The following is a 25,617-nucleotide window of genomic DNA, read 5'->3' on the forward strand; positions in this document are numbered from 1 at the left end:
AACAAGAGGCGAGGGCACATTGGATTTGGTACTGGGTAATGAAACAGGCCAGGTGTTAGATTTGGAGGTAGGTGCGCACTTTGGTGACTGTGACCACAATTCAGTTACGTTTACTTTAGCGATGGAACACGATAGGTGTATACCGCAGGGCAACAGTTATAGCTGGGGGACAGGCAATTATGAGGCAATTAGGCAAGATTTAGGACGCACAGGATGGGGAAGGAAATTGCAGGGGCTGTGCACGATTGAAATGTGGAACTTGTTCAAGTAACAGCTACTGCTTGTACTTGATAAATATGTACCTGTCAGGCAGGGAGGAAGTGGTTGAGTGAGGGAACTGTGGTTTACTAAAGAAGTTGAATCTCTTGTCAAGAGGAAGAAGGAGGCTTATGTAAAGATGAGGCGTGAAGGCTCAGTTAGGGTACTTGAGAATTACAAGTTAGCCAGGAAGGACCTAAAGAGAGAGCTAAGAAGAGCCAGGAGGGAACATGAGAAGTCTTTGGGAGGTAGGATCAAGGGAAACCTTAAAGCTTTCTGTGGATATGTCAGGAACAAAAGAATGACTAGAATAAGATTAGGGCCAGTCAAGGACAGGAGAGGGAAGATGTGCTTGGATTCCAAAGAGATAGGAGAGGCACTAAATGAATACTTTTCATCAGGAAAAAGACAACGTTGTCGAGGAGAATACTGAGATACAGCCTATTGGACTAGACGGGATTGAGGTTAATAAGGAGGAGGTGTTAGCAATTCTGGAAAGTGTGAAAATAGATAAGTCCCCTGAGCCAAATGGGATTTATCCTAGGATTCTCTGTGAAGCTGTGGAGGAGATTGCAGAGTCTTTGGCTTTGATCTTTATGTCATCATTGTCTACAGGAATAGTGCCAGACGACTGGAGAATAGCAAATGTTGTCCCCTTGTTCAAGAAGGAGAGTAGAGACAACCCTGGCAATTATAGACCAGTGAGCCTTACTTCAGTTTTGGGTAAAGTGTTTTGAAGAGGATTATAAGAGATAGGATTTATAATCATCTAGAAAGGAATAATTTGGTTAGGGATAGTCAACATGGTTTTGTGAAGGGTAGGTTGTGCCTCACAAACCTTGCTGAGTTCTTTGAGAAGGTGACCAAACAGGTGCATGAGGGTAAAGCGGTTGATGTGGTGTAAATGGATTTCAGTAAAGCATTTGATAAGGTTCCCCACGATAGGTTATTGCAAAAAATATGGAGGAATGGGATTGAGGGTGATTTAGCGGTTTGGATCAGAAATTGGCTCGCTGTAAGACAACAAAGGGTGGTGGTTGATGGGAGATGTTCATCCTGGAGACCAGTTACTAGTGGTGTACTGCAAGGATCTGTTTGGGGGCCACTGCTGTTTGTCATTTTTATAAATTACCTGGATGAGAGCATAGAAGGATGGGTTAGTAAATTTGCGGATGACACTAAAGTCCGTGGAATTGTGGATAGTGCGGAAGGATGTTGCACATTACAGAGGGACATAGATAAGAGCTGTGCAGAGAGGTGGCAAATGGAGTTTAATGCAGAAAAGTGTGAGGTGATTCACTTTGGAAGGAGTACCAAGAAGAGAGTACTGGGCTAATGGTAAGGTTCTTGATAGTATGAATGAGCAGAGAGATCTCGGTGTCCATGTGCATAGATCCCTGAAAGTTGCCACCCAGGTCGATACGGTTGTTAAGAAGGGGTATGGTGTGTTAGGTTTTAGTGGTAGAGGGATTGAGTTTCGGAGTCATGAGGTCATGTTGCAGTTGTACAAACTCTGGTGCGGCTGCACTTGGAGTATTGCATACAGTTCTGGTCGTTGCATTATAAGAAGGATGTGGAAGCTTTGGAAAGGGCGCAGAGGAGATTTACTAGGATGTTGCCTGGTGTGGAGGGAAGGTCTTACGAGGAAAGGCTGAGGGACTTGAGGCTGTTTTCGTTAGAGAGAAGAAGGTTAAAAGGTGACCTAATAGAGACATACAAGATGATCAGAGGATTAGGTAGGGTGGAAAATGAAAGCCTTTTTCCCCGGATGGTGATGGCTAGCATGAGGGGACATAGCTTTAAATTGAAGGGTGATAGATATAGGACAGATATCAGAGGTAGGTTCTTTACTCAGAGAATAGTAAGGGAATGGAATGCCCTGCCTGCAACAGTAGTAGACTCACCAACTTTAAGGGCATTTAAATGGTCACTGGATAAATATATGGATGATAATGGAATTGTGTAGGTTAGATGGGCTTCAGATTCGTTTCACAGGATGGCACAACATCGAGGGCTGAAGGGCCTGTACTGTGCTGTAATGTTCTCTGTTCTATACTCTAATGTAAGACAGAGCTTGGATAAGAGGAGCCTTTTCAGAATAGCAAACTGTAATTACTGGTGTACTTAAGCCGAGGTCGCAATTAATTACTATGTACAAGGAATAGTCAAGTTAAAACAGGGGTTAATTAGTTTGGTTGACTGGACAGTTTGTTTGCCGAGGTGGTCATAAAGGACCTTCCTTCTCAATCTTTCCCCTCTCTCGTAAGAGCAACCCTCTGGGATGATGATGACATATATGCAGACTTATTTAATATTCTTACAATGATGTCTTGATAATACCAAAACTTATGTTGCCTACAAAAAAATCGTAAACTCAGTGCAATAGAACTCTATACAACCACTTGAAAGATGCGCAAATTCTAATAATAGCAATTATTGTCCAGAGATTCATCCTTATAAATATGAAAAACATCGACATGCTTGTACATTTAACAAGGAGACTGCTTACCGACGATCATGTGGTTGCAGGTATCACAAAAGGTTGGTTTCTTGAAAATGTATTCGAGGAAAGAGTGCGTCCTGCTCTCAGACTGCCTCTGGGTTTTAGTTGGGGTGCATGTTTGACTTTCGGAAACTGGGAGCTGTCCAGTGCTGGAACTGACTCCAGGCAGCAGCTCTACCTGCAGCTTTGTTTCACTGCCTGTCCTTTGGAAGAAGTTCTCTGCACTTTTACTCCGGAGACCTTTTGTTTTAAATGACAGTGACCGTTTTAGCTTCTGCAGCTGCAATCGAACAGAAATGTTTTTTAAGTAGATGAGAGACATGATGAAGATGTAGAAAAAAAAATACAGATGATATCCAGCTATGGATGTGCTCATCCCCAGAGCTCTAGCTTTGCATCTGAGAGTATACAAAGTTACCTTAGCGGAGTTGTTTTTGAAACTGTATCCTTGGAAAATGCAGTGATCACATTTCTGGGCGCTCATTGTTTGTCTTCAATTAACGAGATAGTGCTGGCATTGATAGGGCCTGATGAAGCCTGGCATTGATACTGTTTCTATGCCATTTCTATCTGTTTAAGATATTCTCAGTAACCTCTTATCAGCACAACCGATTTCCGTTCTTCCTGGATGCCATTTGGATGATATTATAAAGGATCCTTCTCCACATACTTCTGCGGGCCTTCTTCAAATTTGCTATATCTAACAACCTGTTACCTTTTGATGATTTGCTGAAGACTTATTTATTGTACAACGAAAAAGTGAGTGGCCATACGATCATTAGTAGTGAATGGGATTGGTTCAATGTCACATGATGTTGCTTTCTGAAGCTTACAAATATGATGTTATAGCAGGAGTCATAAGGCAGTGAGAAAGAGGTGAATCCCAGACAAGGTTCCCTTCCACAATCTAAATTCCCTGAGGCTATCTAGGACCACTTGCCTTGGTTCAGCTAGATGCCCATTACATTTTTAGCTTACATTCATATTTTTCCCTCTTGTTTCAGCACAACAGATAAGTGATACATCATTAACTAGCTTACCACACATCATGATTGAAAGGCTAATGTCATCTAAAAGGCTAAATTAATCTTGCTATCTGCCTCAAGCCTCTTTTTGTTGCCTTTGATAGGAACCTTGACGATCCCTAGTGTTTCATATGTCACCATCACCCACCTGATATCCTTCCCCAAGCGGTCAAACTTTAATTGTTCACCTTTTGGTCCTCAATCTCCATGACACTTCAGCTATGAATCTGTTCAATCATTCTCTTAGCTCCTACTATAATGCTCTTGTTTCTATCAAAGCTTTTCGCCTCTCCTGTTGTTGATCTCCCTGAAGGAGGGGTTTCATCTTTCATCTTCAAACTATCAATTTCAAGGATGTAGACTTGGTATACAACTAGATTAGAAAATCATTTCCAGGTCTAGCTGGACCATCCTAGAAATTGTTGAAGGCTTCATGCTGTATTCCAAAACCATCTCGGAACACGAAGGTGACAACAGTTTAAACAAAATGTGGAAAATGTAATCAAATGCACTTTATTTACTCCTTTCCTCATTCTCACCACTAAGCTTATTTTCTCAGCATCTCTCCCATGCTATTTTCACCTAAAGTGGAAAGAGTTTATGCACTTTTTTGTTAATAAAATTAAGACCAATAGTTCAGCTGCCTCTGCTACTTTCCTTTTGCCACCAAAGTATAGTTCCCTTTTCCTACCCTGAACTTGTATCTTGTTTCAGTTTCTGTACAATTTCTTACCTATTATTATGTATGATCTCATAGCATCCACAGGTTACTGATCTCTTGATTTGTACCACTGAACTGATTTCCATCCTTCCTGGATGCCATTTGGATGATATTGTAAAGGTTCCCTCTCCTCATACTTCCCCTGGGCCTCCTTCAAATCTGCTATATCTAATAATCTGTTCAAAAACCTACACATCAACTTCATCTGTTACAGGAACTACTACTGAATCTCCAGTCTTTAAACAAGCCATGACCCAAATTTCTGGCCACCTTTCTTGCAAACCCATATTTGAACCTTTTCAATCACGTTTCTGTTCCTATTACAGCATAGTAATGAATTGAATCAAAGTTAGCAGTTTGCATCCTTTTATCACAGTAAGCAAGATACATTATCATTTTTCATCCTCGTCGACATCTCTGCAGGCTTTGGCATGGTTAATCATAAAAGTCTTCTTCACATTCTTCTTTGCTCAACTCTCAGCAAATTAGTCATATCCAGAATCCATAAATTTGACCTAATTGAAACCTGTGTTGCCTTTAATCTAAGGTGTACTGATTCCCACTAACCCATTAACCCTGTGCTCATTAACTGAGATAATAGGAACTGCAGATGCTGGAGAATCCAAGATAACAAAGTGTGAGGCTGGATGAACACAGCAGGCCAAGCAGCATCTCAGGGGCACAAAAGCTGATGTTTCGGGCCTAGGCCCTTCATCAGAAAAGGAGGAGGGGGAAGAGGGTTCTGAAATAAATAGGAAGAGAGGGGGAGGCGGATCGAAGGTGGATAGAGATCCCCTGAGGTTTGTCCGGAGGGAGGAGGGTAACTTCTTCGGGTTAGGCATCCCTGGAAAGGGCTTCACAGTGAGGTTAAACCACACTTTGTTATCTCGGATTTTCCAGCATCTGCAGCTCCCACTATCTCTGATACAACTTTAACCTCACTGCGAAGCCTCTTCCAGGGATGCCTAACCTGAAGAAGTTACCCTCCTCCCTCCGGACCAACCTCAGGGGATCATTGATGGAGGTTGTCTTTCAATCCACATCTCAATTTTAAAATACACTCATCAAATTCCTCCATGACCTCACTTCTCCCTATGTCTGTAGTTTCCAACAGCTGAAGGAAGTTGGATTAATTCTGCATTTTTCAGTTCTGACCTCTTTTACATCTTCCATCATTGCCCAGCCATTTGTGGTCGTACCTTCAAACATTTAAGTATTAAACTCTAAATTCTAATCTCAGACCACCAAATCTCTCCATGTGGCTTCACTCCTTAATAAACTCAATAAAAACCGAAAGTATTGAGAATGCTGTAAATCAGAAACAAAAAGAACAGAACATGCTGGTAAAGCTCAGTAGGTCTGGCAGAATCTGTGGGAAGAAATCAGAGGTAACATTTCTGGTGAAATGACCCTTCCTTGGAACCTTAATAAACTTACCTCCCCAACCAAATGTTTAGTCAGCTATTGTAAAATCTCTCCTCTAACTCAGCGGCAAAGTTTCTTTCTCCAAAAAGAAAATGCTCTATGCAAGATAATGATCGATCTCCATAAATTTACTACAGCTTGGGAGAGAGCAGATGACTGCAGAATGGGGTTTGGGATAAAGACTGGAGGGCAGGGAAACTGGTGTTTGGTTGGGATGCCAGAGAAGGAGAATGAGATTGGGCGAGTCCCCACATTTCCTACGGAGCCTCAACATGTTGAGTGACAGCAGTGCTTTGAAAGTTTCTGGAAGCAATAGAGTAAGGGTTCCAGGAAGACTGAAAAGGAAGGGTCTGAGAATGGTGGGCCACCTCCTGCATTCTTGAATCATTAGGTGAGGGGTCAAGTGATTTGGGAATGTGGAGGGCGGTTAATGGTTTAGTGGGCGCTGATCTTGAAGTGGGAGGAGAAAACTTAGGTAGAATGTTTTATAGCATTGCAAACAAAGTAGTATTCAGACTTAAGAGATAGCAAAGTGTGGAGCTGGATAAACACAGCAGGCCAAGCAGCATCTCAGGAGCACAAAAGCTAACGTTTCAGGCCTAGACCCTTCATCAGAAAAGGGGGATGGGAAGAGGATTCTGAAATAAATAGGGAGAGAGGGGGAGGCAGGCTGAAGATGGATAGAGGAGAAGATAGGTGGAGAGGAGAGTATAGGTGGGGAGGTAGGGAGGGGATAGGTCAGTCCGGGGAGGACGGACAGGTCAAGGAGGTGGGATGAGGTTAGTAGGTAGGAAATGGAGGTGCAGTTTAAGGTGGGAGGAGGGAATTGGTGAGAGGAAGAACAGGTTAGGGAGGCGGGGACGAGCTGGGCTGGTTCACACTTTGTTATCTCGGATTCTCCAGCATCTGCAGTTCCTATTATCACTGATACAATTTTAACCTCACTGCGAAGCCTCTTCCAGGAAGCCTAACCTGAAGAAGTTACCCTCCTCCCTCTGGACCAACCTCAGGTGATCTCTCTCCCATTGCAACTCTCTTGTCCCCTCCCCACCTCCCCACCCATACTCTCCTCTCCACCTATCTTTTCCTCTATCCATCTTCAGTACGCCTCCCCCTCCCATCCTATTTATTCCAGAACTCTCTCCCCATCCCCCTCTCTGATGAAGGGTCTAGGCCCGAAACATCAGCTTTGTGCTCCTGAGATGCTGCTTGGCCTGCTGTGTTCATCCAGCTCCACACTTTGTTATCCCGAGTTCTCCAGCATCTGCAGTTCCCATTATCTCTGATCAGTATTCAGGCTTGTTGGGATCTGAAAATCCCACGGGACAACATGGTTTTCTCCCTTGAGTAAACTGGGCTCCATGGATGATACAATTCAAATTGCTACTGATCCTTTTGAACCATAAGATTCCAATACTTCAACATGTTTTTACTTCTCATTTCTCTCCCCTAACGTGTCTATTGCTCCTGTTATATCCTTTAGTAACCTACATCACATTCTCTGTTGTTAGCCACTGCTTATTTTTATATTCCTCCCTGAAGACACTGAAGTATAAATTATCTGCACTTTGAAATAATAGATGAAAATAATAGGCTGGAAGGTAGAGTTTTCTTATTTATTCTCCCATTATGCAATGGAGATGCTGATATACATATTTTATCCTTCAATGTGATCTTTAGTGCATTAGTGATCTTGCCATAAACAATCTGGAGCAAACAAATATTAAAAAGATCATTATAATGCTCAACCATTGTTCGTTTATTTAAATCTTAAAGAATCTTTCTGGCATTAAAATTAAGCCTTAAACAAAAGGGGAAACACTTTCATTATTCAGCTGGATCTATTCTCCACAAGCTATTTTTTTCTCCCAAAGAAGAAATTGTGAACATAGGCATTCACTCTCAACTTTGACCATCTGTTCAATTCATAATAGAAAACAACATTCTGTCATCACTTGTCTGAAGTACAGCTTTGACAATGCAGTACCATAATGTTCCAGAGAAAACAGACTGTGTTCACAAAATGAGAGAATTTCAGGTTGGGTTGCCTCTCAGCTTCCCATCACTCTGACAAGATAGCATCAACTAATCCCGACAGTACTAGCAAATCCCACTGTGAGGAGAGATAATGGGAACTGCAGATGCTGGAGAACCCAAGATAAGAAAGTGTGAAGCTGGATGAACACAGCAGGCCAAGCAGCATCTCAGGAGCACAAAAGCTGATGTTTCGGGCCTAGACCCTTCATCAGAGAGGGGGATGGGGAGAGGGTTCTGGAATAAATAGGGAGAGAGGGGGAGGCGGACCGAAGATGGAGAAAAAAGAAGATAGGTTGAGAGGAGAGTATAGGTGGGGAGGTAGGAAAGGGATAGGTCAGTCCAGGGAAGACAGACAGGTCAAGGAGGTGGGATGAGGTTAGTAGGTAGGAAATGGAGGTGCGGCTTGAGGTGGGAGGAAGGGATGGGTGAGAGGAAGAACAGGTTAGGGAGGCAGAGACAGGCTGGGCTGGTTTTGGGATGCAGTGGGGGGAGGGGAAGAGCTGGGCTGGTTTTGGGATGCGGTGGGGGAAGGGGAGATTTTGAAGCTGGTGAAGTCCACATTGATACCATTGGGCTGCAGGGTTCCCAAGTGGAATATGAGTTGCTGTTCCTGCAACCTTCGGGTGGCATCATTGCGGCACTGCAGGAGGCCCATGATGGACATGTCATCTAAAGAATGGGAGGGGGGAGTTGAAATGGTTCGCAAATGGGAGGTGCAGTTGTTTATTGCGAACCGAGCGGAGGTGTTCTGCAAAGCGGTCCTCAAGCCTCCGCTTGGTTTCCCCAATGTACAGGAAGCCACACCTGGTACATTGGATACAGTATACCACATTGGCAGATGTGCAGGTGAACCTCTGCTTGATATGGAAAGTCATCTTGGGGCCTGGGATGGGGGTGAGGGAGGAGGTGTGGGAGCAAGTGTAGCACTTCCTGCGGTTGCAGGGGAAGGTGCCGCGTGTGGTGGGGTTGGAGGGGAGTGTGGAGCAGACAACGGCGTCACGGAGAGAGTGGTCTCTCCAGAAAGCAGACAAGGGTGGGGATGGAAAAATGTCTTGGGTGGTGGGGTCGGATTGTAGATGGCGGAAGTGTCGGAGGATGACGCTAAGGATACTACGCATCATCCTCTAACATTTCCAGAACCCTCACCCCATCCCCCTCTCTGATAAAGGGTCTAGGCCCGAAACGTCAGCTTTTGTGCTCCTGAGATGCTGCTTGGCCTGCTGTGTTCATCCAGCTTCACACTTTATTACCCACTGTGAGGATATCAGTCCTAGTCCTGTTACAATATATCCTGTTCAACTTCAATGGTTCCCACTGCTCCAGAAGTTATACCAATTCCTCAAAAATCTGATGCTCTCTCTCCTACACCAGTAATCTAGCCACGAGCTTAATTGATCAATCATTTTGTTCTTGTGCACAGGGCAATGGAAGTAAAACTGAGATTACTGCCCCTGTGATCCTGCTTTTTAATTTCCTTTTCAACTCGCTGAAATCTGCTCTCAGGACATCATCCCTCCTCTTGCCTATGTTATTAGCATCAATGTGAACCACAATATCATCAAAATCTGACCATTCCTTCAGAAAGGGCATACTACGGCTGCTCTGTGACATTCTGGAGTCACGTTTCATGCTGCAGAAAGGCCTGTCTGAACCCTGACTACGGAATCCACGATACAGATTGCCTCTGCATTCTACTTAACCCTCCCTCCCACCCTCACCCCGAAGCACAGTGGAAATGATTTTGGCTCTACTCCCTTGATGATCCATTACTCTAAGTTTCCAAAATGGAATACTGATTGGCATGCATGAAGACAGTGGACTACCACCTGGTCTTCTTAGGCCACCTTTATAGTTCCTTATTCAGTCTCTAGGTGCCTGTTTCTCACTTGCAGCATGGCTTATCTGTTTATCTGTTTTATCCACGTAGTCCTCTGCCTCGTACATACACAGCCGCGACTCCACCTACTGCTCAAGTTCTGAAACCTTAAGTTCAAGTGATCCAGCCTATGACACTTCCTGCAGATGTGTTTGTCTGGGACACGTGGTCTGTCAATGATTTCACACATACAGCAAGATGTACTCTTCAATCATCTCCGCTCACTTACTATCCTGAAAGTATTCTGAAAACTGTTCGTTACTCTTAGAATAAATGTAAACTGTACAAAATTTATTTTTCTTCACTATCACTTTATTGTTTTCTTTGATTTTGACTTATTTCAGTTTACCTCGCTTTTGCTAGTGTTCCATCCTGAAATTCAAGTAGCTGCTCCTCTTTATAAAATGATGCATTTTTAATCTTAAGCTATTTTAATCATTGTCAACAGCTTCTCACCAACCAATAAACTCACAGGTTTCCTTGGATTTTTTTTCACATTCAACTGTCTCAGTGCTGAAGATGCTCCCTACTTTCTGTCATGTTTTCATACCTGCTGCCTTCTTTCACTTGGTATTGTGTTCATAATGAAGACATTCTCCTCCCTCCACATTCTTCATTATTCTGGCAGCCTCCTCTCTCGATACTGTGTCCCAAATGCAGTGGTGAAACGTTTATCGTATTGACAGATGTTTCAAGCACTAGGTTTGCCAACAAAGGAATCCACATCAAGCGTAAGTGGGATATGGTGCCAGGTCATTGCTATAATCTGGTCTTCCATGAACAGAATTACCAACTGCAGACAGTATCAAACATAGCAACTGAATGAGTCTGCACAGGTGCTCTGGTTTACCTCCATTGGATGCCACCTTCAAGGAGGACGGGTGATATCTTAGCTCTGGCCTTTCAGCACCCCAATGACATACAACTAAGTGCTCTGCAGCATATTGTTAGCGAGTGTACAGCTCTGACATGTGAGGGATGATTGTGGAAGATTGCTGTACCGTCATGGGCTCCAAATCCAATGGTCATTGGCCAAGGACGACTGAGCAGTCAACGCAGTCCATATTCAGTTCTGATTCAGCCATGAAGAAAGGGAAAAGTAAAGGTTGGTAATTTCAGAAGACTATATAAATCAATACATCAGACACTATTATATACTTGCTCCTACTTGAAACACACATTATGTTGCATCATTTCACCATCTTGCCCGTGCTTGGTTACTGGGAGGCAAGTGATGTTTTCAGTTGTTTTAATGACAGGTAGGGAGTCAAAAGTTGATGGAATATGAGGAATATGAAGGGACGCTTGATTGTTGCAGCCCTTTAGAGTTTGTGGTTTTCAGTGTGGATTTGGAAAAATGCATTTTATATATGTCAAATAGGTACACCAGTATAACTTTACTGAACCTCAAAAATCTGACTTCCTGGCCTCAGGAGGCATCATCGCCCATAGCAACACCGAAGGAGGACTTTCAGCGCATCGAGCTTGCCTGTCATATTAGTGATGACTAATCAACTTCTGTTTTTATTCTGTCACTGAAAATGGGCTTCATTGGCTGGGTCAGAATTAATTGACTGATTACCAGCTCCAGTTAATCTGCAAAAAATTTGTGGTGAGCAACTTTCTTGAATTGTTGCAGTCTATTTGTAGGTGCATTTGTTATGTGGTTCATACCTGCTGCCTTCTTTCACATGGTATTGTGTTCAGTTTTAGGATTTTCAACCAGCGGCAATGAAGGTCAAAATTCCTGATGTCAATTTGCCACTCTGTCTCTGTATCCCTTAATGTCATTAGTCTACAGAAATCTACTGATTTTTACTGCGAGATTGCTCAATGATTGAGCTTCCACAGCACTCTGGGAAAGAATTCTAAAGATTCACCATCCTCTCAGTGAAGGAACTGCTCATTTCAGTCTGATATGGTCTGCTTAATCTGGAGTCACCATTTAGGGGAAATATTCTCTCTATATCTACTGTGTCATGCCCTGCAGGAAATTCATATTTCCCATTGATAACACTTCTTGTTCTTCAAAATCTGAGGGACCCGACTTCTTCAACCTCTCCTCGTAAGACAATCCTGCCATGCGTGGTTTTAATCTAGCAAACATCCTTTGCACAGTCTTTATGATAAGTCCATATGTCCGTAAATAAGGAGACCAACACTGTTCACCACACTTCAACTGAGGTTTTACAAGACAATATATCGTCGCAGTAATACATCTTTACTTCTGTACTCAAATACCTTTGAAACCATTGCTGATATATTACTTGCCTTTCTTATGACTTGCTGCAGCTGGATGCCAGCTTTTAGTTGTTTGTAAAGCTTTACAGGGCAATCTTGTGATTATGTCATTGAGCTGCATTTTACTGAGTGTAAGTCGAGTAGTCTGGAAAAAGTTATAATACATTGTACTCCATTGAGCTGTGTTGCCTGAAAGAACACCATGAGATTAACAATGTGGACCAGAAGATTCCCATGAACACATACAAAAGACTGATTAGCCCTTACTTTATGCAATTATAAGATCAGAGGCTGGTATATCATTGATTAAAACTAAACACTGTTATACATGCTAATGTACAATAAATTATGTTACTTTGAAATCACAATCTAAGGATACTTCTTGAATTTGCTTTCTCCCCAACCACTCTTTCCAAACTAAAACTCAGTGTGGCAAGAAATCACAGCAGAAAAGGTTTATGATTTAAGGACAAGGACACCCAGATTCTTTTGCACACCTACATTTCCCAGCCTCTCACCATTTAAGAAACAGTCTGCCTTTGTTTTTCCTACTATAGTGGAAAACTTCACATTTATGCATACTATATTCCGTCTGTCACATTCGAGCCCATTCACTAAACATGTTCAAATCCTTTTGAAGCCTCCTGGTATCCTCCTCACAAATTATATTCCCATTTAGTTTGGTGCTACCCAGCAAATGTGGAAGTACAACAACTGGTTCCCAAATCCAAATCACTATATAGATTATGAATGGTTGTGGATGTAAGACTGACCCTTCTGGTACCCTGCTTGCAACAAACTGCTCTTCTGAGTGGGATCCATTTATTCCTCTTCTCCGTCATACAGGTATGCAGAACAGAAGTGGCCCTTCAACCCATCAAGTTTGCACTGACCTATAATACTTGTGTGGTGCCTAATCAAAAGTCAAAAAGCCTCCTGAAAATCAAAATACACTACATTCACTGGTTCTTCTTTGTCTATGTTAATTGGTAATATCAAAAAAACTGAGTTTTTCAAGCATTATTTCCCTTTCATAAATCCATATTAGTTCTGTCCAATTTTGCCAATCCTTCCATATGCTCACTATCACATCCTTTATAGTAGATTATAACAATTTTGCACTAGTGATATCAGATGAACTGGCCAGTAGTTCTCAACTTCCTCTTCCTCTTCTTAAATATTAGGATTATACTTGATACGTCTATTATGAGCCTGTCCAGAATCCATGGTATCACAAAAGATAACTACAGATGTGTTTACTATCCCTATTGCAATTTCTTTCAATGCTCCAGGATGAAACTCTTCTCGTCCAGGTGTTTTCTCAATTCTCAAGCTAGTTAATTTTTCGAGCACTCTCTCTTCATTAATTACATATATCTAGGAGCTGTTCGGTTACAGAAGTCTCTTGGTCGGGGGTGGGGGGGGGCTTAGTTTATTTTGAGAGATTTGTATCCTATCCTATTCAAACAGATGCAATTGTTGTTTAGTTTCTCCACTATTTCCCTGTTTTCCAATAAAATATCCCCTGTCCTCACCTCTTATGGCTCTAAGTATATCCTTGCTAATTATTTCCTTTTATATATCGATGGCAGGTTTTATTTTCTCCCTTTATATTTCTCACCAGCTGGAGTTCACATTCTCCTATTTTCTTTGCCAGTTTTTTTTTGACCTCCTTATAGAACATAGAAAAGTACAGCACAGTACAGGCCCTTCGGCCCACGATGTTGTGCCGTGGAATAATCCTAATCCAAAAATAAAATAACCTAACCTACATTCCCCTCAATTCACTGCTGTCCATGTGCATGTCCAGCAGTCGCTTAAATGTCACTAATGACTCCGCTTCCACGACTACCACTGGTAAACTATTCCATGCGCTCACAATTCTCAGGGTGAAGAACCTCCCTCTGACATCTCCTCTATACCTTCCTCCTAACACCTTAAAACTATGACCCCTCGTGGCAGTCAATCCTGCCCTGGGGAAAAGTCTCTGGCTATCGACTCTCTCCATGCCGCTCATTACCTTGTACACCTCGATCAGGTCACCTCTCTTCCTACTTCTCTCCAGAGAGAAAAGTCCGAGCTCAATCAACCTCTCCTCGTAAGAGGAGCCCTCCAGTCCAGGCAGCATCCTGGTAAACCTCCTTTGCACCCTCTCCAAAGCCACCACATCTTTCCTATAATAGGGCGACCAGAACTGGACACAATATTCCAAGTGTGGTCTCACCAGGGTTTTGTAGAGCTGCAGCATAACCTCGCGGCTCTTAAATTTTATCCTCCTGTTAATGAAAGCCAAAACACCATATGCTTTCTTAACAACCTTATCCACCTGGGTGGCAACTTTGAGGGAGCTATGCACTTGAACACCAAGATCCTGCTGTTCCTCCACACTGCTGAGAATCCTGCCTTTAATCCTAAATTCAGCATTTAAGTTCAACCTTCCAAAATGCATCACTTCGCATTTATCCAGGTTGAACTCCATCTGCCATTTCTCAGCCCAGCTCTGCATTCTGTCAATGTCTCGGTGAAGCTTGCAATAGCCCTCGATACTATCAACAGCACCTCCAACCTTTGTGTCATCAGCAAACATGCTAACCCACCCCTCAACCTCCTCATCCAAGTCATTTATAAAAACTACAAAGAGCAGAGGCCCAAGAACAGAGCCCTGCGGGACACCACTCAGCACTGACCTCCAGGCAGAATATTTACCATCTACAACCACTCTCTGCCTCCTGTCAGCCAACCAATTCTGAATCCAGACAGCCAAATCTCCCTGTATCCCATACTTCCTGACTTTATGAATGAGCCTGCCGTGGGGAATCTTATCAAATGCCTTGAAGTCCATGTACACCACATCCACTGCTCGATCCTCATCAACCTGTCTCGTGACTTCCTCAAAGAACTCAGTAAGATTTGTAAGGCATGACCTGCCCCTCACAAAGCCATGCTGACTCCCTTTAATCATGCTACGCTTTTCAAATAGTCATAAATCCTATCCCTCAGAATTCTTTCCAAAGACTTGCTGACCACAGACATAAGACTGACTGGTCTGTAATTTCCAGGGATTTCCCTATTCTCTTTCTTGAAAAGAGGAACAACATTTGCCTCCCTCCAAACTTCTGGTACGACTCCCATGGAGAGTGAGCAAGCAAAGATCTTCGCCAGTGGCTTAGCAACCTCCTTTCTCGCTTCCTGGAGCAACCTGGGATAAATCCAGTCTGGCCCTGGGGACTTATCAATATTAATGTTTGCAAAAATTTCCAGCACATCAACTTCCTCAATCTTGATCTGTTCAAGCCTGTTTTCCTGCTCCTCAAAGTTCTCATTCACAACAAGGTCCCTTTCCTGAGTGAAAACCGAAGCAAAAAACTCATTTAGGGCTTCCCCTATCTGCTCAGACTCCACACACAAGTTCCCTACGCTATCCCTGATTGGCTCTACCTTCTCCCTGATCATTCTCTTATTCCTCACGTATGAGTAAAATGCCTTCGGGTTCTCCCTAATCCTTCCTGCCACGCCATTAGCGTGCCCCCTCCTGGCCCTCCTCAGTCCACTTTTGAGCTCCTTCCGAGCAAGCTTGTAATCCTCTAAAGCTGTGTTAGACCCTTGCTTCCTCCACCTTACGTATGCTGCCTTTTTCTTTTTAACAAGAAGCACCTTTGTACCTGTCATCCAAGGCTCCTTAATCTTACCCCTTCTTACCTGTCTCAGAGGAACAAATTTAGACATCACTCACAACAACTGCTCCTTAAACAGCCTCCACATGTCTGCTGTGCCCTTTCTGTGGAACAATTGCTCCCAATCTGTAGTTCCCAACTCCTGTCTGATAGCGTCATAGTTTCCTTTACTCCAGTTAAATATCTTCTCCTGGTAACTGCTCCTTTCCCTTTCCATGGCTATGGTAAATGTGAGGCTGTTGTGGTCACTGTCGCCAAAGTGTTCTCCCACCACGAGATCTGACACCTGTCCTGGCTCATTAGAACATAGAACATAGAACAGTACAGCACAGAACAGACCCTTCAGCCCACAATGTTGTGCCGACCATTGATCCTCATGTATGCACCCTCAAATTTCTGTGACCATATGCATGTCCAGCAGTCTCTTAAATGTCCCCAATGACCTTGCTTCCACAACTGCTGCTGGCAACGCATTCCATGCTCTCACAACTCTCTGTGTAGAGAACCCGCCTCTGACATCCCCTCTATACTTTCCTCCAACCAGCTTAAAACTATGACCCCTCGTGTTAGCCATTTCTGCCCTGGGAAATAGTCTCTGGCTATCAACTCTATCTATGCCTCTCATTATCTTGTATACCTCAATTAGGTCCCCTCTCCTCCTCCTTTTCTCCAATGAAAAAAGTCCGAGCTGAGTCAACCTCTCTTCATTAGATAAGCCCTCCAGTCCAGGCAGCATCCTGGTAAACCTCCTCTGAACCCTCTCCAAAGCATCCACATCTTTCCTATAATAGGGCGACCAGAACTGGACGCAGTATTCCAAGTGCAGTCTAACCAAAGTTTTATAGAGCTGCAACAAGATCTCACGACTCTTAAACTCAATCCCCATGTTAATGAAAGCCAAAACACCATATGCTTTCTTAACAACCCTGTCCACTTGGGTGGCCATTTTAAGGGGTCTATGTATCTGCACGCCAAGATCCCTCTGTTCCTCCACACTGCCAAGAATTCTATCCTTAATCCTGTACTCAGCTTTCAAATTCGACCTTCCAAAATGCATCACCTCACATTTATCCAGGTTGAACTCCATCTGCCACCTCTCAGCCCATCTCTGCATCCTGTCAATGTCCCGCTGCAGCCTACAACAGTCCTCTATACTGTCAACGACACCTCCAACCTTTGTGTTGTCTGCAAACTTGCTTACCCATCCTTCAATCCCCTCATCCAAGTCATTAATAAAAATTACAAACAGTAGAGGCCCAAGGACAGAGCCCTGTGGAACACCACTCACCACTGACTTCCAGGCAGAATATTTTCCTTCTACTACCACTCGCTGCCTTCTGTTGGCCGAGCACCAAATCCAAAATGGCCTCTCCTCTCGTTGGCCTGTCCACATACTGAGTAAGCAAACCCTCCTGAACATACCTGACAAAAATGGCTCCATCCAAACCATCAGCACTGAGGACGTTCCAATCAATATTGGGAAAGTTGAAGTCACCCATAACAACAACCCTGCTCCGTTTGCACTTTTCAACAATCTGCCGGCCAATGAGTTCTTCGATCTCTCTACTGCTATTTGGGGGTCTGTAGAAAACCCCCAGTGAGGTGACTGCTCCCTTGCTGTTCCTAACTTCCATTCACACTGACTCAGTCGACAAATCTTCCTCGGCAACCTCAGCCCGTACCACCTCAGTAGACGAGTCCTCAAAGGTTCTTTCAGCCACCGTTATACTGTCCTTGACCAACAAAGCCACACCTCCCCCTCTTTTACCACCTTCCCTGACCTTAATGAAAGATCTAAACCCTGGAACCTGCAACATCCATTCCTGACCCTGCTCTATCCAAGTCTCTGAAATGGCCACAACATCAAAGTCCCAGATACCTATCCATGCTGCAAGCTCACCCATCTTATTCCGGATACTCCTGGCGTTCAAGTAGACACACACTTCAATCCAGCTTGCTGTCTGCCAGCACACTCCTGTGACCATGTCCTCCCTACACTCATCCTCCTGTGTACTAGGACTACACCTCAGTTTCCCATCCCCCTTCTGAGCTAGTTTAAATCCACCCGAATAGCACTAGCAAATTTCCCACCCAGGATATTAGTGCCCCTCTGGTTCAAGTGGAGACCGTCCTGTTTGTAGAGATCCCACCTTCCCCAGAATGAGCCCCAATTGTCCATGTACCTGAAGCTCTCCCTCCTGCACCATCCCTGCAGCCACGTGTTCAGCTGAAATCTCTCCCTGTTCTTTGCCTCGCTATCACGTGGCACAGGTAACAAACCAGAGATAACCACTCTGTTTGTTCTGGCTCTCTGCTTCCACCCTAGCTCCCTGAAATCCTGCCTGACATCCCTGTCCCTCTTTCTACCTATGTCGTTGGTGCCTACGTGGACCACGATTTGGGGCTGGTCACCCTCTCCCCTCAGGACCCCAAAGACACGGTCCGAGACATCATGGACCCTGCCACCTGGACGCAACATACCAATCGTGAGTCTCTTTCGTTCCCGGCAAACGACCACAGGGGATCCCTGCACTGACTACTTCTTCCCCCTTCTAACAGTTACCCAGCTTTTTTCACGCTTAGGAGGTACTACTTCCCTGAAACTCTTGTCTATCACTGACTCTGCCACCTGAATGATCCAAAGTTCATCCAGCTCCCGCTCCAGTTCCCTAACACGGTCTTGGAGGAGCAAGAGTTGGGTGCACTTCCTGCAGACGTATTTGGATGGGGAACTAATGGCGTCCCTCACCTCATACCATGCAGGAGGAACATTCCTCTACCTGCACTGCCATCCCTGCTATGTGTCCTAAATTGCTACCAATCTTCAGGCTGACCATTATTCCTAGAATTCTTATAAGCCACTTCCTTTGACAATGCAATCTTCAACTTTGTTTGTTATTTATGTGCTTTACAGGAATGTACACCTGTTGAAGACTTTTAGTATTTCTTTATGGAATATCCATTGCCTGCCTGCTGTTAACATTTTGAGTGTATTTTCCCAATTCACCATCACCAATTTGCTCTCATACTCTTAGATACCCTTGCTCAGATTTAAGATCCTAAGTTTAGAATGTACAGGTAGTTCTCCTTAAACACAATAGTTGTATTCTTATGCGCCCCCATGCTATAGAAAATTACTATACTGTACAGTACGAAGTTTGCGCTATGCAGTGTCCACTATTCTTCAATAGTGTTACAGCCAATTTGCGATAACGAGACACGTGCTATAGCAGAATGACCTGCATTTGTCACATTCAATTTCCATATAGTATTCTAACGTTTTATGCTCACTATTTTCAAAAGTTTCCTTTGCAGCAAGGTTATTAATTAGTCTATTCTCATTATACAGCACCAATTTGAAAACTGCTCAAATCCTTGATGGCTCTTCAAAATAATTTCAGAAATCCATTACTTACACCTCCCAGCAATTCATCTCCCACTGCATTAGTGCAGTTTCTCAGAACTGAAGTTTCCCATTATCCAAGTTACCTGCATCTCTAATTTCCTGATTTATAGCATGCCCAACATTAGTACTACAGTTTAATGTTGCATAAACAATGCCCACAAATGACTGCTTCCCCTTTTCCCCTATTTCTTAACTCCACTGAAATTGATTCTACATCTTGATTCTTTGATCCAAGGTCCTCTCTTGTGTTATTCCTTCTTTGGAGTGTTAGCCTACCACCAACCAATGTCAGCTGCTTCACCAAGGGCCTTCCCTCCATCTTAACATCAGAGGTGGGAATCCTTGCCGCAGTGTTCAGTCCCTTCTTGACTCAAACTCTTAAGCTGATCATGTCCATACGTGGCAAGATCTTGGTAACATTCTGACTTTGGCGGATAAAATAGCAAATAATATAAGCACTATATCAATTGCCAGGCAATGGCCATCTCCAACAAGAAAAAGTGTAACCACACCTCCCTTGACTTATATAGCATTACCATCAGTGAACACCCTACTGTCTACATCTTGGGGATTACTGGTGACCAGAATTGAACTGCACCAACCATATCATGAACTGTAGCTACAAATGCACATGAGAAACTAGGCATTCTGGTGATGAGCAACTCATCTCTGCAGTCCTCAAAGCCTGTCCACCATCTACACATCACAAGCCAGGAGTCGGAATACTCCTCACTCACCTGGATGAGTGCAGCTCCAACAACACTCACAAAGCTCACTACCACACAGAACGAAGCAGTCCACTTGTTTGGCACCCCATCCGCCAAATTAACATTCACTCCTTCGACCACCACAGTCTGCACAAATTACGAGATGCATTGTCACAACTGTTAAGGCTCATTTAACAGCTACTTCAAAATTTGTGGTCTCTACCAGCTAGATAGGCACCACTGCCTTCAAAATCTCCCTCAAAATCATACACCATCTTGACTTGGAATGATATCATTGTTCATTCATTGTCATTGGATTAAAATCCAGAAGTTCACCTTCTAATGGCACTATTGGTGCACATGGGTTAAATGGACTAAGGTGTTTAAAGGACTATAGGAATAGGGAACAAATACTGCCCTTGCTGATGCTGCTCACCTTGAAATAAAAACTAAATAACTTTAAATCAGTGCCCTGTGGTTCTCAGGCCTAAGGGAATATTTTCATTCTATCTACTCTTTGCAGGCTTTTCATGAAATAGGGCATCTCTATCAACCTCCTCAAAGTCTTCATGAAAGAAAATAACCTTCTTCTGCAATATAAAACAAAGGAATGTGGATGCTAAACGTCTGAAACAAAAGCAGAAATTGCTGGGGAAACTCAGCAGGTCTGGCAGCATCTGTGGAAAGGAAACAAGTTAATGTTTTGGGTCCAGTGAAGAGGGTCACTTTTCAGGGTGAAAATGCACCATTCAATATCGTTTGTTTCTGATACTCAAATCAACTTTATATCCATGCTGTCAATGACCCATTTGATCCCAATTGTCTTGGAAAGTCTAATATATCACTTCCACAAAGACCTTTTAGAAATCTATGTGGACCACATTCAGTCCATTGACCCCATCAACCACTTTTGTTACTTTATCAAGGAAACCAATATAGTTGGTTAAACATGACTTGCCAAAATCCACATTAATTTTCCTTAAATCAATCAGCACATCATATGGCTGTTTATTCTGTCCAAGATTATCATTTCAACATATTTCATCCCACTGACAGGGTGAAACTGACTGGCCCATAGTTGCAGGGTTCATCCTTTTCTCGTTGTTTTTTGTTTTGTCTTGTTTTTGAAAAACTTGCTGTTTTCCAATCCTTTGGCCCCGCTACTATATCTATTTAGGATTAGGGAATGATGGGCAGTACATCTACAATTTCCCTCAGCATTGTCAGAAGTATCAGATCTGGTCCTGATGAATTATCAACTTGAATATCTCTACTTGATCAATTTTTAGCTCATTCAGCATCTCAACTATCTCCTCATTCACTAAAACTCCATTTGCACCTTCTTCGGTGAAAAAAAGAGAAGTCCTCATTTTTCACCTCAGCTTCCTGTGTGATCCTCCTTTTGTTTATAAATTCCCAAACCCACATTTTGCCAACATTTTGATATTTATTAGCCGATAAAAAAAACTGAGTCGATTCTCCATGAGCAGCCACCATTCCTTTCTCACTCTGTTTCTTTGTATCTCCTTTGTTCTTTTCATCTTCTCTCTGAACACTTCAAACTTAGTGAAGGTCTCACTTGTATTATCTACCTGATAATTGTCATATGTATCGTCTTCTTGCTGTGACTTCATTGCCCTCTAATGCTCCCTTATAGGTACATAGTTCAGGGTACAGTTGAAGTATCTCCTTCTTAAAGCAATCCAAAAATCCAGATGTTTCAGATTTGCTTGCTAATCTTCCATGCCAATTTATCCGGGACAGGTCCATTCTTAAACAACTAAAATTGGTCCTCCTTCCATCAAGTACATTGCTTCTTAATGATTTCCATATTATTCGATTTCATATGATCAGTGTTCCCCAAATATTCACCGACTGACATTGACCCACTTGGCCCAACTCATTCCGGAGAACCACATCCGCTTTTCCAATAGCGGTGTTTGTGTACACTATCCTCGGTGCTGCTCCTCCTTTGCTCATGCACTTGTGGTCTAACCTCTGCTGTTTCAACAGCTGCTATCCCTGTTTAAAGTGCCAGTGTACACCCCTCACTTTGTATCATTCCCCCTTCTCCCCACTCCTAAACTCTAAATCCGCGACGGCTTAGCTTTCCAAATGTCATGGAAGCTGTCAAATAGGTGACCATCCATCTCAGAAAATAAACCTCTCTTCAACACTGCTACCTTCCACTAAAAGTGATCCAATGGCCTGTGATTCCTGCTCATCACTTGTGTCATCCTAAAAAGTGCAACTGATCACATTCAGGACCTTGATAATGACTGCTGATCAATCTTAGATAATGGGAACTGCAGATGCTGGAGAATCCGAGACAACAAGATGTGGAGCTGGATGAACACAGCAGGCCCAGCAGCATCTTAGGAGCAGAAAGGCTGACGTTTAGGGCCAAGGCCCCTCATCAGATTTGGGGGAGGGGAAGGGGGTTCTTAAATAAATAGGGAGAAAGCGGGAGGTGGATCGAAGATGGATAGAGGAGAAGATCGGTGGAGAGGAGACAGACAAGGCAAAGAGGTGGGGATGGAGCCAGTAGAGGTGAGTGTAGGTGGGGAGGTGGGGGGTGGGTGCGGAATAGGTCAGCCCAGGGATGACGGACTGGGCAAGGGGGCGGGATGAGGTTTGTAGGTAGGAAATGGGGGTGCAGCTTGAAGTGGGAGGAGGGGATAAGTGAGAGGAAGAACAGGTTAGGGAGGTGGGGACGAGCTGGGCTGGTTTTGGGATGCGGTGGGGGGGGGGGGGGCAGATTTTGAAGCCTGTGAAATCCACATTGATACCATTGGGCTGCAGGGTTCCCAAGCGGAATATGAGGTGCTGTTCCTGCAACCTTCGGGTGGCATCGTTGTGGCACTGCAGGAGGCCCATGATGGACATGTCATCTAAAGAATGGGAGGGGGAGTGGAAATGGTTTGTGACTGGGAGGTGCAGTTGTTTAGTGCGAACCGAGCGGAGGTGTTCTGCAAAGCGGTCCCCAAGCCTCCGCTTGGTTTCCCCAATGCAGAGGAAGCCACACTGGGTACAGAGGATGCAGTATGCCACATTGGCAGATGTGCAGGTGAACATCTGCTTGACGTGGAAAGTCTTCTTGGGACCTGGGATGGGGGTCAGGGAGGAGGTGTGGGGGCAAGTGTAGCACTTCCTGCGGTTGCAGGGGAAAGTGCCGGGTGTGGTGGGGCTGGAGGGGAGTGTGGAGCGGACAAGGGAGTCACAGAGAGAGTGGTCTCTCTGGAAGGCAGCCAAGGGTGGGATTGGAAAAATGTCTTTGGTGGTGGGGTCGGATTGCAGATGGCGGAAGTGTCAGAGGATGATGCGTTGGATCTGGAGGTTGGTGGGGTGATATGTGAGGATGAATGGGATTCTTTCTTGGTTGTTATTGCAAGGACGGGGCATGAGGGATGAGTTGGGGGAAATGCGGGAGACACGGTCGAGGGCGTTTTTGACCTCTGCGGGGTGTGGGGGGGGGGGGGGGGGCACGTTGTGGTACTTGAAAAACAAGGACATCTGAGATGCACGTGCGTGGAATGCCTCATCCTGGGAGCAGACGCAACGGAGGCGAAGGAATTGGGAACAGGGGTTGGCATTTTTGCAGGGAGGTGGTGTATTCTAGGTAGCTGTGGGAATCGTTGGGCTTGAAATGGATATCAGTTTGTAGGTGGTTGCCTGAGATGGAGACAGAGAGGTCCAGGAGGGTGAGAGAGGTATAGACATGGCCCAGATGGTCTTAAGGTTGGGGTGGAAAGTGTTGAAGTGGATGAACTGTTTGAGCTCCTCGTGGGAGCACGAGGTGGTGCTGATACAGTCATCAATGCAACGGAGGAAGAGGTGGGGTTTAGGGCCAGTGTAAGTGCGAAAGAGGGATTGTTCCACGTAACCTACAAAGAGGCAGGCATAGCCTGGACCCATGCAGACACCCAGGGCCACCCCCTTTGACTGTAGGAAGTGGGAGGAAATGAAAGATAAGTTGTTGAAGGTGAGGGTGAGTTTGGCTTAGCGGATGAGGGTGTCAGTGGAGGGGACTGATTGAGCCTGCGGGACAATAAGAAGCGGAGGGCCTTTAGGCCATCTGCATGGGGAATGCAGGTGTAGAGGGACTGGATGTCCGTCGTGAAAATGAGGCATTGATCAATTCCCCAGTCCCCAATCTTAATTGGTTTTGCCACATTCACATGTATTTCCTGCTTCACTGCTTTCTCCTCACTGGCAGTTTAAATTCCTCTAACAGCTTCCTTTGTCGAGAATCCAACCTGTTGCTTCCATATAAATCCGTGGTCCTTTCTCATCCGCTTCAGTGGGCATCATTAAATTCCATCTAGTATTACCATTTTATCGTCATTCATGTCTCTGTAATCTCTGAAAGTTTGTTCCTCAAATCTTTTCCACTGGTTGGTGTTTTATAGAAGGTACCTAGGGCGGCACGGTGGCTCAGTGGTTAGCACTGCAGCCTCAGGGCGCCAGGGACCCTGGTTTGATTCCCGCCTCGGGCGACTGTCTGTGTGGAGTTTGCACATTCTCCCCGTGTCTGCGTGGGTTTCCTCCGGGTGCTCCGGTCCCACAGTCCAAAGATGTGCAGGCTAGGTGGATCGGCCATGCTAAATTGCCCATAGTGTTCAGGGGTGTGTGGGTTATAGGGGGATGGGTCTGGGTCGGATGCTTCAAGGGGCGGTGTGGACTTGTTGGGCCGAAGGGCCTGTTTCCACATTGTAGGGAATCTAATCTAATCTATTCTAATCAAATAATGGTACCGATCATAGTACTGAGCTCTACCCAGATAGACATTGTCTCTTTAGGACATCCCTCTCCAGCACTAAATGATCTCCTTATGCCCCATTCCCCATCTTTCCTGAACAACCTTGTGCGCAAGAATATGGAATACGGGATTGTGTTCTTTTATGAATCTGATTCTTGTTATTACCAGAACATCATATTTACATTTGCTGCAGCTCACGATTCATACTTATCATACTTTGTGCATTTATGTACGGGTACTGCAAACTGGAATTAGAGTTTTGTGCATTCCCTCTTAATCTGACGTCATAGAGTAATTTACCAATTTTTCCCCATCCCAAATCTTGTGTACACTGTTCCATATTTTTGAAGACACTTCTTATTTCCTAACCATACAAGTTTAAACTCTCACTCATGGTGCAGATAGATTGCCTGAAGGACTTTGTTTCCAGCCCTATTATGTGGCAATCTGTCTAAACTGTCCAAATCCCACCACCCCTAAAATTGGCACCAGGAATCCAAAGTTCTCTACCCTGAATCATCTCTCCAGCCATTCTGTCATCTGTTCTGTACTCCTATTTCTATGCTCAATTGTGCCTGGCACTTGGATTAATCTGGAGATTACTACTTTTCTGGTCCCGTCTCTTAGACTCTCACCCAACTCCCTTAAATTTGCCATCATGTCTTCATCCTTCATTCTATTTATGTTATTTGTACTGAGATGAACTGTTCAATTCTGAGGAAGGGACACCAGACCCGAAACATCAACTCTTTTTTTTGTCACAGATGCTGCCAAACCTGCTGAGCTTCTCCAGCAACTTTGTTTTCAGTCACAACCTTTGGTTGTTCATCTTCTCCTATAAAGAATGGATATCATCAGTTCAGTGATACCCTGAGCCATTACATCTGGAAGGCAACTTATCATTTTGATACCACGTCTGTTGCTGAAGACCTGCTTGTCTGTTTCACAACCACAGGATCTTCACAGACTTTGCTTTGGCTATAGT

At 44.2% G+C, this 25,617-nt stretch overlaps 1 protein-coding gene across 3 annotated transcripts in view; it reads right to left on the bottom strand.

The window, feature by feature from the left end:
• stac (SH3 and cysteine rich domain) overlaps positions 1-25,617 on the bottom strand; it is a 144,866-nt gene that overhangs the window by 90,505 nt on the left and 28,744 nt on the right. The window contains exons 1-2 of one of the 3 annotated variants that reach the window (XM_048528614.2): positions 10,847-10,953; positions 2,768-3,041 (exon numbers count right to left, since the gene is read on the bottom strand). In XM_048528614.2, coding sequence (XP_048384571.1) covers positions 2,768-3,041; positions 10,847-10,852 — 280 coding nt within the window. In that variant the 5' untranslated portion in view covers positions 10,853-10,953. Of the gene's footprint in view, positions 1-2,767; positions 3,042-10,395; positions 10,476-10,846; positions 10,954-25,617 lie in introns of those variants that run through there. The other 2 variants (XM_048528613.2, XM_048528612.2) reach the window with 2 other exon arrangements.

The sequence above is a fragment of the Stegostoma tigrinum genome, chromosome 5 (assembly GCF_030684315.1).
Source record: "Stegostoma tigrinum isolate sSteTig4 chromosome 5, sSteTig4.hap1, whole genome shotgun sequence".
In the NCBI taxonomy this organism is placed as follows: Eukaryota; Metazoa; Chordata; class Chondrichthyes; order Orectolobiformes; family Stegostomatidae; genus Stegostoma; species Stegostoma tigrinum.